At 42.7% G+C, this 13,331-nt stretch overlaps 1 protein-coding gene across 1 annotated transcript in view; it reads right to left on the bottom strand.

The window, feature by feature from the left end:
• Positions 1–13,331, bottom strand: part of ZNF827 (zinc finger protein 827) — a 149,855-nt gene that overhangs the window by 133,156 nt on the left and 3,368 nt on the right. Inside the window, exon 2 of the mRNA XM_068990219.1 lies at positions 4,404–4,576. Within this exon, the coding sequence (XP_068846320.1) occupies positions 4,404–4,576 (173 nt within the window). The remainder of the gene's footprint in view (positions 1–4,403; positions 4,577–13,331) is intronic.

The following is a 13,331-nucleotide window of genomic DNA, read 5'->3' as shown; positions in this document are numbered from 1 at the left end:
CAACCTCTCCACTTTGGCGATCTAGGCAGGATTTGAACCCAGGTCGAATGAAGGTTAAAGGTTCCTTAATCCACTGGGCCACCTGGCCCCTCTGCGTGGGCTTCCTTTCTAAGAGAGCAAGTTTTACTACAGCTGTTTATGCATTCTGAGTGCAATCCAAAAGCATTATTCACCAGCCAAAACATACTTTTAAATAATGTTCAGTGACCAACAAAAGCAAAGAAATTAAAAGTTAATGGTGAGATCCTGTCGCTACAGCACCCCACTGTGGCTTTTTGAAAAAAACAACAGAAGAGATTCTGGGTCCCCCAAAGCATGAATTTCTCCAAAGAAATAACCAGATACACTTAAATTCAGTTGCAGCAAAGCCTTGGTCATTAAAAGGCTTTCCGCCTGCCAGGTGGGGAGAGGCTGGAGGATGGCATGCACCCTTTGTTGCTGGCTGAGGACTGTCTCAGCTCTTTCACAACAAAAGAATTTCACTCTGGAGAGGATGGGTTCACTTGCTTTCTTCCTCACACAATCGGGACCATTCCCCACCCTCTCTTCTGCCCAGCTCTCCCCGCGCGGGAGCTGGCACCCTGTGGGGCCTCCGGTCACAGCCCCAGGGAATCCTGACAGGTGCCACCCACGGCTCGCCCCAGAGCCAGGTGGTAAAGGTCACTAGGCAGAAAGCTTCCGCCATCCCCGGGAGCAGGGTGGTGGGATAGATCCCGTTTCAGAAATGTCCTGACATCTATTGCCCTGGCAGAGGACAGGCGCTAATCCAAGAACAAAGCTCCGGAAGCAGCTTCTGGAAAAGAAAAAGGATGGGGTCCAGATTCTAAAATCCAACAGGGAGCCCTGGATTCAAGAGTCTGTGCCCAAGCCCCGTGCACAGCTCCTTTTCTACCCGAGCCTGGCTTGGCTATATTTAGTTGCGGGGAAATGAGTGAGTGTGGAAAAGAAAAACAGTGGATATGGTGCTGATGGTCACACTTGGCATTACATTTGGGCTAGACCTGCCCAGAGGGGCGCGAGTTCGCATTTGGCCTTGGAGGGAAGGCTTGTCCCTGCTCTCCTGACAATAAAAGCCCTTTCTGGGATCGTCTGTACTCTCTTTAGCCTGACATCGCCTTCAAAATCGCTCTCGGTCGGCTACGGTCAAGAAACACTTGACTAAAGCGTGTCCTTTCCAGGTCACATAGAGATGGGCTGCCTGCTGGCCGCCCTGCACAGAGAGTGCATGTCACCACCACAAGGAGTTTAAAGACCGCTGTGTCAGTGTGTTCATCTCCTGTGCAGCAGTCGGACAGTTTGGGGAACAACATCTCCTCCACTCACCCTGCTTAGGGGACCAGGCAGGCTGGGAGCGGGCGAGCGCAGCAGTCGCTGCCTTGCCTGGCACACCTGAGTCTGGAAAACGTCGGCGCCCCAACCCCTGCCTGCATCGGGGCCGCTTCTTCACCCGTGTTCCTGTTCTCCGCCCTCCTCCCCTTCTCTTATGAATTCCGTATTGAATTCCTGTATGCTCACTCATCCAGGAAAGTTGTAAAAGACTTAATGGAAATCTAAGATAACCCTGAGGAAGCTGGAGGCATTTACAAGCTCCTTCCGAAGCAAGCCATAAAAACATTTGCATGATATATTAAGAAGAGGCAGCCTCTCAGAAAATGTACGGTGCCTAGAACCCAGTAAGTACTATAGTTGAACAAATCCCTTAGAATCCCATTGTTCCTTAAGTAAATCTATATAATAAATACAGAAGGCTACAGATTAGCATGGTAATAATGGTTATTTCTACATGATGGGATTAAGGGCCACTTTCAGATTCTTTTCATCGGTTTTTCTAAATTCTCTTTGTGTCACAAAGAGAGAAAAGCAATAAAATTTAGAGTCATTCTTTTATGCCGTGTCATCGATTTATTATCAATGTTAATATATATTCACATGGCTTTTGGATAGTAATTACTATAGTAGCCACATTTATTGAGGGCTTCTTCACGCTGGGCATCATATTAAGTGCTTTATATCTATTATTTCATTTAACCCTTATAACAACTCCATGAGATATATCATACGATTACTATCTCTAAGAACGGAAACAGAGGCTTGGAGAGGTTAAATGATTTGCCCAAAGCTCCACAGCTACTGAGAGTCTAACTAAGGCTTTTTTGTTTTTGTTTTTCTGACCACGGGGTTTGAGATATTAACCTTTAGGCAATACTGCCTCTGCTTCTGAGGCAGGATTCATTTTAGGAAATCTGTTCCTACCATAGCCTCTGGGGAACAGAGCAGAGAATATCTATTCCTAAGGAAACCACCATGATATTTCTCTGTAGACCATGTTTTCAAAATCTAGCAAAATTAAAGTCTATCTCATCAAAATTAAATCATGAATTCTTTGATGAAAGCAAAACCCATGAGCCCATAAGTGACGTGGAGAACAGAAAAGAAAGTGTACACCGTCTGAGGAATTAAACTTGCATGAGCCCTTCTCATCCATCTCTCCTCAAAAGCTCAACAGGTTAGGACACCATGCGTTTGAATAAAGTAGTCACTTCCCACAACTGCTTCATTGTACTGGTTATTGATTTGTTCTGAAAGCATTCTAGGACCCCACGACCTGCAGAGCCCTGGCTGCTCTCATCTGTGATGCTGTTGTGGCCGACCGTCTGTATCACCAAGGCACCCCACTCATCTCCCTGCAGTTTCAGGGTCACTAGTTCTGCTATTGAAAACCCAGCTTTTATTTTTTTTTCCCCCCATGGGTTTATAAATAGGTTGTTTTAAGTGACCATGAGCTGAAACCAGGCTTACAAGGTGTCAGGCCAGATGCAAGTTTTCTGCTCACTGAAGCTTTAAATTTGCCAGGCCTGATTTCTAAACCCGAGTGTAAGGGCATAGTAATGGAAGCAAATTTTAGTTTTAAACGCACTTCTTTGAAAGTCTCCTTCCCCACTTATGCCAGTGTAAAATACAAGATTTTACTTTGGGAGAGGTGACAGAGGATGAAGAGGGTTCAAGTACAAAACCTGAGTCAGTTCATTAAAATTCTACCAACCAGAACTCCTGGTTAAATGGATTCTGATGATGAAGGGCATGTTATACCCACTAGAGACAAAGACAAAGGGTAGAAAACAAGTTATATTATGGTTGTTTTTTTTTTAAACTTTCCAAGTTATTTCCTAATGTCAGTAGAGGTTCTGTCTGATCACACTCTTTTATTTCTACAGTTCTAAACAATGATTCCTGATCTATTTAGAAGTATGAGACTACAAGAATTTGAGAAAAGCAACTATCTCATTATGTTACACTTTACAGTACACATTACACTTCCTACGGCAGGATAGTAAACACTTTACAAATAATGTTGGCAGCCAGGCTACTGCAAATATCAGTAAAGATGATGGTTATTACTATTAAGGTGTTCAACAACAGTTGCTAACATCAAACAACTACCACTGCACATTTCTGTGTTGAATACTTTGCCACTATTTCCTTAAATATTAATGATATCCCTTCCAGATGGACATAACTGTTCCCATTTAACAGATGAGAAAATTGAGTCTAAAGACGCATTTGCTCACAGCCAGTTAGCCAGTAAGTTGCACAATAAGGTTTAAAGGCAGGCCTGTCAAAATCAAAAGCCCATGCTCTTTTGATCTCTTGCATCTCAGATACTGGATCTCTTTGCGTTTCAGACAAAATTAGCATTAATAGAGTCTGCTAAAAGGACTATCTAGCTGCCTAAGTTTTCCCCCAGCTCACTTAAGAGTGGCATGTAGTCTAGACAATTTCCTATATGCTCATTACAGGCATAAGCCTCCAACTGTCCCTAATAGAACACTGAAAAAAATATCTTCCATGTTTGCTAAGTGTGACCCTGGGAATTACGACAACTCAAACCCTGACACCTCAAAGGGACCCAGTCTTGTCAGGAATGGCCCCCAAGCCTGCCACAGCGTGGAAGTTAAAGCCCAGACGACCTTCAACTTCCTCACACTTCCTGCACGACGTCTCTGGGTGTGCCTCTGGGTTTGAAGAAACAGAAGAGGGCTCTCTGTCTAGGAAGAGGGGCAGGTCCAACAGCTCTTCCTGAACCTCTTTCCCTGCTTCTTACTCCTCCCCAAGTTTTCCTCCGAGTGCCTCCAAAAGCATCACCCTGCAAGGCCAGGTTAGGCTGCTGATCCCCAATAGGAAAGGATGGGTCTACACGACATTTATTATCTGGCTGCTGAAGCTGCTCTCTGCCTTTAAGTTCTGGGCTGTCCGATGGACATGAAGACGCTTATAACGAGATCCTTTCCAACGCGGATCCTTTTACCCGCATCGCACTCTACCTTAGACCCTGAGCTCAGACCCCGGCTGGTGCGAGGGCCCTGGCTGTGCCTGCCTCGCCTTCCCGTCCGCAGGGGGCTTACCTTCATGTGGGATTTGAGATTGTCCTTGCGAGCACACCGGAATGGACAGAGCGGACACTGATGACTTTTTAAACCTGTGTGAATCACCATGTGCCGCTTCCAGTAACTCTTCCTTTTTATAACCAGACCACAAATGGGACACTGGAAAGGCTTTCCGCTTTCCTCTTCAGAGGCTTGGGAGAAGGAGAAAGACAGGAAAATTAAGGAAAACAAAAAGGCCCATTGCATCCAGCACTAATTCACATGCACTGCTCTATAAAGAAAACTAACAAGGAACTTGGGGTTGGGGAGGGTTTTTTGCTTGTCCTTTCGTTTTTGTTGTTTTTGGTTTTGTGTTTTTGTTTTTTTTTTTTTTTTGGTTTTGAGTTTTGGAGGTCTTTTTTGGTTTTCCTTTTTTGTTTGTTAGTTGTTTTTCTCATTCCAAGACTTTATATGTGAGGAAGCTTTATTCCTGCTTTTCTTCAGGTAGAAAGCTATGTTCATCTCATGACTTCTCGTGACTGGGTTCCATTTTTTCAAAATCTGCTCATCCTGCCTTGGGAAAGTCCTGCTTTCAGAGGCCATCCCACCGCACTTCAGAAGGCATCCCACACCTCAGCCCAGAGAAACCTGACTTCAGGGCTTTGCTTTCCCGAAGGAAAGTGCCAGACTCGAGTTCATATCTGAATTACTGAACTTGGAAAATGGCTAGAAATAAAGACAAGTCAAAGGGACTGAGAATAACGCCACGCTGGAAACCAAAGAGCCATCATAAACCTCACACGCCAAACCCTAATGGAGACAAATTTCAGGCTGACTTGTGCTGTGATGGCTTGGGCAGACGCTGCTGCCAATTTGGCCATTGGGGGCCTTAGGGTCAGACGCTGTCACTCTCTTATTTTTGACCCTCCACTGGCCACTAAGGTGTGCTGCCCTGCTCTGCGGAGCCTGGGGCCCACCGCCCACTTTGGGAAAAGCTACTATCAGGCGGCCACAAATGCTTCCATTTTTCAGGAAAGCAAACAAACCAAGTACTTCCTGCAAGGAAAGCAGGGATCACTCCTCCACCAGCCCCAAAAGGGAGGGTGTCTGCTGTGACACTATGTTGCTACACTGCTGGTCTACCAATTTATACTGTACAGGGTCACACAAGCCTCTGCTATTTGGGGATAGAGGAAATAAAAACAGAATTAAGGACTCAGGCTTTCCCTTCATGAGGGATCAGAAACATTTCCAAACTAGTTAAATACACTGTAATACACTCATGAAATAAAATGTAAGAAGCCCATTAAAAAAAATAAATTAGATCAACAGATGCTGATACAGAAATATGTCCAAGATAGTAGTTAGTAGATAAAGCAAGATTTAAAACTATAAGTGTAGAAGGATTATATTTTTATCCTCTAGGAAAATAGGAACCAATTGCTGCTCAGACCACTAGGTTAAAGGTTGATAGGGGACTTTATAAAGGATGTATCAAGCTGACAACAGCTAGAAAACCATTACTCAATCTCAGCATCACTAAAAATGGATGCACACTGGGTGCCCTTTGATAATCCATGTATGAAATATTTTTACAAAATATTTAATCAAGCTTCTAGATAACTAGTGAGTTTCCTGGAAATACAGGTGGTTTTAATAAAAAAAAAAAAAAGTTAAACACACCAAGAGGGATGGAATCAGCCAAATTCAGAATGTGGGACATTCTATAGAACAGATGACCCAGTTTCTTCAACAAGTAACTGGCATTTTAAAAAGGGAAGAGGTTACAGATGAAAAGACACTTAGGAGACAGATCAAGCAAATGCAAGGTGTGAAGCTTATTTCTGCTCCCGATTTGAATGAAACAATTATAAAAGGACACTCTTGAGATAATTAAGAAAATACTGATTATAACCCGGGTGTTCCATAATATCATATAACAATTGTTGATCCTATTTCATGTAATACCAGTTATTGTGACTATGCATTTTTAAAGTCCTTGGTGGTGGTGGTGGTGGTGGTGGTGGAGGTTTAGTTGCTAAGTCGTGATCAACTTGGGACCCCACAGATTAAAGCCCACTAGGCTCAACTGTCCATGGGATTTCCCAGGCAAGAACACTGGAGTGGGTTGCCATTTCATTCTCCTCTGGGAGATCTTCCTGACCCAGGGATCAAACCAGCGTCTCCTGCATAGGCAGGCATAGGCAAGCAGACTCTTTACCAGGGAAGCTGCCAGGGCAGCCCTTAAAGTCCCTGTGTGCTGTGCTTACTCGCTGAGTCGTGTCTGACTCTTTTCGACCATGGACTGTAGCCCACCAGGCTCCTCTGTCCATGGGGATTCTCCAGGCAAGACTACTCGAATGGGTTGCCATGCCCTCCTCCAGGGGATCTTCCCAACCCAGGGATCAAACCCAGGTCTCCCACACTGCATGTGGATTCTTTATGCTCTGAGCCACCAAGGAAGCCCCTTAAAGTCCTTATGTGTATGTAAATACTTGCAAGCAAATGAATACGAGGTCTGGGATTTGCTTTTAAATACTTGGGCAAAAAAGAAAAAAGAGAAATAGGAAGAATGATATGAATAAATGAAAGAAAAAATGATCTTTTTATCTGTATGAGAATTATCTAGAAATGTACATAGGAAACCATTAAGCAATTCATTTTAAAGGACTGTGGATTAAAAGGAAGGGATCATGGTGGGAAACTTGTTTTCACTGTATATTCCTCTGTACTATTTGAATTTTTTTAATATATACATTACTTTTATAGTTTTAAAAGGAAATATTCCCAAGTGTAAACTTTTAAATAATCTTGTTATTTATTCATGGAGTCAACTGAATCTCCACATGCAAAGAACCACTTAAAATGGATGGAATCAGAAGAGTTCTGGAATAAAGCCAGGGCATTCCAAAGATGCTGTTTTTACATTGCTTATAGGTGTAAGCAATATTGGTTAGCGCAACAGAGGACCTTGAAAAAGAATTCTCCATCTGAAAACATATCCCTCAAGTCTGGAAATTCCCATCACAGAACTCCCTTTTCTGATTGGGGGACAGGGTGGAGACTGAGGATTTCCTTTTACTCTAGGAAAACCACACTTTGTAGAGGCTTATCAACACGCTTTTTCTTAAACCACTCAAGCTCTCCTCCCATCTTATTGATCGCCTCTGCTGACCTGGACTCCTATCCCTGGTTCAGCCCCTCATTTTCTATCCTTCACCATCATTCCCTCCACTCTGACATCTGGATCACAAAGACAGCATGTTGAATAACAGATTTAAGAGAGAAGACTGAATCAGGGGCTTCCCTGGTGGCTCAGTGGTAGGGAATCCGCCTGCCAATGCAGGAGACACAGGTTCAATCCCTGATCCAGGAAGATCCCACGTGCCACAGAACAACTAAGCCTGTGCACCACAACTATTGATGCTGTGCTCTAGGGCCCGGAGCTGCAACTACTGAGCCCGCGAGCCTTAAGTACTGAAGCCGGCACGCCCGTGCTCTGCAACAAGAGAAGCCACTGCAATGAGAAGACTGCGCCCTGCAGCTGGAAAGGAGCCCCAGCTCTCCACAACTAGAGAAAAGCCCACATGCAATAAAAATGCAGCACGGCCAAAAATTAAGTAAGTTAATAAAACTATATATATGAAGACTGAATCAGGCCCCTAGGTGATATTACTGCCATAAGCCAAAGGGGGGGAAAATTATGTCCATCTGGGGTTATTAAGAACATCAAAGTAATAAGAAAGAGATACACAAACAGGCTGCCATTAATCCCCATCTTCAGGAAGTACTTTCCACTGTCTAAACCCTAAACTGCCTTTCACACAATTGTCTGGGAGAGGAGGGAAAAGCTGAGATGTCATACCCTGACCTGAGATTTCATGGCACATCACAGGAAGGCAATCAAAAGGCATTTCCTCACAAAAGGAATACCTCTGGCTTTGCCTGGACAACTGGCTTTGCCTAATGTGACCAACAGGCCTCCTATTTTTCCTGACAGCCTCCACCTCTGCCCTAATCAGCTGTTCCACATTGCATATAGATCAGACGACACTGCATTAAACCCTGCATATTCATATTTCATCCACATTTATTTTATTTGGGAGCCATGCTTTCTTAGGTTTAATTAATATCAAAATATACATGCTGCTACTGCTGCTGCTAAGTCACTTCAGTCGTGTCCGACTCTGTGCGACCCCATAGATGGCAGCCCACTAGGCTCCTCTGTCTCTGGGATTCTCCAGGCAAGAATACTGGAGTGTGCCCTTGGACTGACTGGGGGGAAAAGTTCAAATAGTCATAATGAAGAGAAACTAACTGGAAGATAAGTGGTCCAATAGCTACACTACTGTAACTATTTGACAATTTTAACTGATCACTGCAGGAAAGGAAGACAGAAGCCAATGTAAGCGGAAAACACTGATTGAGTTTAAAAATTGGAATTTCCCCTGGTAATATTTGCATTCTTATTTATTAAAAATTTATATTTTGGTAAGATGCTTTCCATACATATACGATGTTGTTAACTAGTTTTGAGAAAGACAGAAGTAAGGATGGACTCTATTTTGTATGCCAAAATATTTTCAAGGAACTGACAGCTGTAAATTTCACTCAGATTTAGAGTCTAAAGAAATATGACCACTTTCTCAGAATGAACCACAACATGTTTTCAAGGTAACAGGGTCGAAATGTTCATCATTTTACCGAGTTTACAACTTGATGAACAACTTCCCCCCAATAAACCACTAGTTAGTATCACTGCAAAGAAAACTAAATTCCACCAAGAGCTACTAGAGCTGGTGCTGTGGATAGCTGCTGATTTGCTCCCTTGGAGAAAACGTGTTCTCTTTAGAAGCAGTAATATTATTGGAATAAAACATAATAAACGTGTATAAAATGCCTGTCATGGAGGCTCTCGGTAGTAGCTATTGTAATGATAGTAGCGACTGTGAACTCTTCCCTCCAAAGCAGAAAACTTACCATCAAAGGAGGGGTAAATCTAAACAACTGACATCACACAATAAACACATAGCCCAGGGCCTAACCCAACAGGACAGATTACTCCTGGGGCCAAGAGGAAATAAAATTCAGTAGGAATCCACAGTGCTGTTCATGTAGGTCCAGCTCGGCCTATGCAGAATTCTGATGTCAAGCTCAGCTCAGTAGGGAAAAGAGGAAGATGGAAAGGATGGAAGGGGAGAAGAAGAGCAGGGCGGAGGCAGGAATGGGCTGGGGCAGAGCTGGAAGTCCTTACCTACATGTCTCAGGCACCCAAAACAGGGCCAGGGACCAAGTACAATTCAGTGATTTGTGTTGGACCATAATGAAATTCAGTAGCAAGGGCTGGGTCAAGATAGTATCCCCCAAAATGAAACAAGGACTGGAAATAGAAAAAAAAAGGTACAGGAATCTGCCAGTAAGTCCCAACAAAAGTAGTATTAACTCAAGAGCACATGCTTTTCACACATTATGCCAACACACATCTTGAAAGAATGAGTAGGTAAACCACGATGATCACGCAGAGATGTTCACAGACTCATAGCTCACTTGTTTCCAAAATGAACTCCCAAGCAGCTTATAATCAAAATGCATGCAGTGTGACTACCTCATTAATAAAGTACAATCAGGTATGTCCATCTATTTACAATGGACAGGATCTGTCCAAGGCAGAGAGATCATGCAGGAAGTTTGAGAGTGAATTTTAAGAAGCAACATATGTAACTCAAAACTTGGGAAAAAAAAAAAAGTTTTTTTGTTTTGAGTGGATAGACAAATAAAGTGAAAGAAAGTAAAAGTAAGGAATTTTAAAGCAGGGAAGAATTTTGAAGATAAATCTTAACTTGCTCAGTGTGCAGTGGCAGCAACTGAATTGGGATGGATGCTTACGATGGTCCCTCTGCTCATGAGTGGCAGAGAGTAGTGATAACAGACAGACTCTTCACTTCCGGTTGGTGCTCTGCCCTACTGCCTATATATAAAAATGTCACTGGGCTAAAAAAAAAATGGAGGGTTTTAACTGAATCACTGTAGTTCAATGCAGGTATTTTTTAAACAAATGTTAATTGTTTTATAGGTTTTGAAATCAAACCTTGCCTTGCTACATCCTAAGTGGCAATCTGTAGAAAATCAAGATAATTTGCAAGTGCGTAGTTTCTGCAAACAGACCTCTCCATACACACCGAAGGAGTTTAAGATGACAGGTGGCCCTGGGTGTCTGTAATCCATGCACCATCCATCTCGACTCTGGTCCACTAACCTGCTAGTACATATCTGTGTAGGATAAGACACCCCTCTTTGTAACAACATACAGGGATTTGATATCTTTCCATGGAATTTATTGGGCAAGTCTTTCAAATCCTATTTCAGGGAAACACAAAACTCTGTTGGTCATGGATGTCACTGGGTCCTTCTGTTGTTACTGACATTGAGATATTGAGATAATTGATGCATATTCTAACAACTGGTAAATATTCAGTAAAACTTACAGAAAAGCTTGGTATCTAGAGACAATCTAAGTTTAAGTCCCTAGGGAGATATTATGGAGATGAGCGACAGAGAGTTCTGAATCTTGATTAAAAAGCGGATTCCTTTTCTAAGAAAGTCCCTGTATGCGATCATCCCCAGATTACGGCTCTAATAATGATGGACCTGAGGGGAGTATCAGAAGAGGTGACCTGTCTTTCTGGACTTTCTCTGCTTTTGCAATAATGTTAATAATATCTCATAAATAGGAATGAAAACAGCAGCCAGAAAGCCCTATCTATTGACCCAGGAAATAATCTTAGCTCCCAACTGTATGAGACCAGCTTGCTTCTAAGCATATTTAAATTTTGTTCAGGAAAATAAGATTTTTGGAAGACATTCTCTGGGAAAGGCTCCTCGTGATTTCTTTTAACCAGGAGCCTGGCATCCTGGGAATCTTGGTAGCCTTCTACAAGAAACTTTGTCTTTAAAATAAAAACTATTTATTTTGTTCTGAGCTGCAGCAGAACAGTAGCTTCAAAGAGAATTGAGTCAATGTGTGACATTTATCTTTAGAGCAAACGGACATAATCTTCTCTCTTCCATGTCCCCTTTCAGAAGAGCAGTGTCGAATGTGCCGGGGCGCAGGGTCACATGAAAGAAACCTCCTACTCCAGCATCACCTCTCTTTGCAGGGGGAAAGGCTATCGAGTGATGGGCTCTTTAAGGAATTAAATACACTATGACCTGGCAACAACTGAATCCTGTTCAAAAAAGAAGAATAAGGCCAGACCTAAAAGACACTTTTTTTTTTCATGGTTTGGACTTCCCTTGACCTAAAGAAGGTCAAAGAAACGCTAGTGTCTAAATGACTCAACACAAGGCTGGCTTTTCTAGCACATCTCGCTTTGTAACTCCAGAATCAACTTTATATGCCCTTTGTGCAATATTTTGAGAAACAGCTTCGAAATGTAAGCCCTGCTTAGAATCAGGATGGTGTGTATTTTTGTGGACTTTTTCTTGGGGGAGTGGTTATTACTTGTTTCTTTAAGTCAGTGGGCAACAGAAACCCTTTCCCTGTGAGACGTCAGTCCACCCACCTATTGTGAATTAAACCTAAGATTTCTTCCAAACATAAAAATAAAAGTGGTCATGAGAACTGTTTAGAAGCACGGGCGACAGCTCTCACTGCATCTCACTGCATACTTCTTAGGTAAAATCGAGTCACACCCCAATCCAGCCCGCAGGTGGCTCTGAAACCAACAGTGTCCTGTGGAGAAGGGGAGAGGGGGGAAGGTGGGGAACGGATGGAAAGACCCACCTTCCCTCCCACTCCTCAGATTTAAAAACTGGTGAGGGACCTAAGTAACACCAGCCAAATCATCTCTCCATGGTACAAAGATAAACAACAAAATCAGATACTCTATCCACTTCCTAATCCATAACCCAGTTAGGATCCTGGGAAGTGATAACACTCACTTTAAGTGACAAGTGCACAGAGGCACCGCCTCTCCTGTTACCAGCACATGCAATAAGCGACAGAGCCTGTCCAGCAACCCAAACATCCACCAACAGATGAATGGATAAACAAAGTGTGTTATATACAGATACAGCCATTAAAAAGAATGAAATCATGCCATTTGTAGCGACACGGCATTGCCATATTACCTAGCGATTATCATACTAAGTGAAGTAAGTCAGACAGAGAAAGACAAGTAACACGTGATGCCATTTCCATGCGAAATCTAAAAAAATGATACAATCAACTGATTTACAAAGCAGACACAAATTCACAGCCAGAGAGAACAAACCTATTAACAAAGAGGAAAGGCAGGGAGGGATTAATTAGGAGTACAGGATTTACAGATAAACAACACTGCATATAAAAGAAACACCAAGGGTTTACTGTATCGCATCTTGTAAGAACCTATAATGGAAAAGAATATGAAGCTATACAACGGAAAATAACACAGTACTGTAAATCAACTATAGTTTAATAAGCAGACTGTAGTTAAATTAAAAAAAAAATTTTTTTTTTAGTTTAAAAGAAACAGAACTTGAACTTAGGATGCGCCCACATGGATACACAGGGGATCATTTTAAGAGCCATCCTGCTTTTCTTTGCAGCAATCTTTTCTCTTGCCTGAGTTCTGCAAAATGAATGTTTCTTTTTAAATACAATTACTCTGTCAGCGGAGCTACCTCTTGGAGTGTGAACAGAGGCACATGGGGGTCCCTGTCAATCAGCAAAAGAGGTGGCAGGGTCCCATTTCAAGTTCTTTTCCCTCCCCTTTCAACTGGAACATGGTCATTGATTCAAATAGTAAGTGTTTCAGCAACAGAATAAATTCAGTAAAGAGAAAAGAAAAATCGATATCTTATAGACCTCCATATTCAATCCTGTTGAGAAGCCCGGTGGGCGTGGTTAGTGCTGCGCAGTGCGCTGTGCTTAGTTGCTCAGTTGTGTCTGACTCTTTGCGACCCCATGGACCATAGCCCCCCAGG

The sequence above is a fragment of the Capricornis sumatraensis genome, chromosome 17 (assembly GCF_032405125.1).
Source record: "Capricornis sumatraensis isolate serow.1 chromosome 17, serow.2, whole genome shotgun sequence".
Taxonomy (NCBI): Eukaryota; Metazoa; Chordata; class Mammalia; order Artiodactyla; family Bovidae; genus Capricornis; species Capricornis sumatraensis.
The sequence above is the reverse complement of the archived record's forward strand: the minus strand, read 5'-3'. Positions and strand labels throughout refer to the sequence as shown.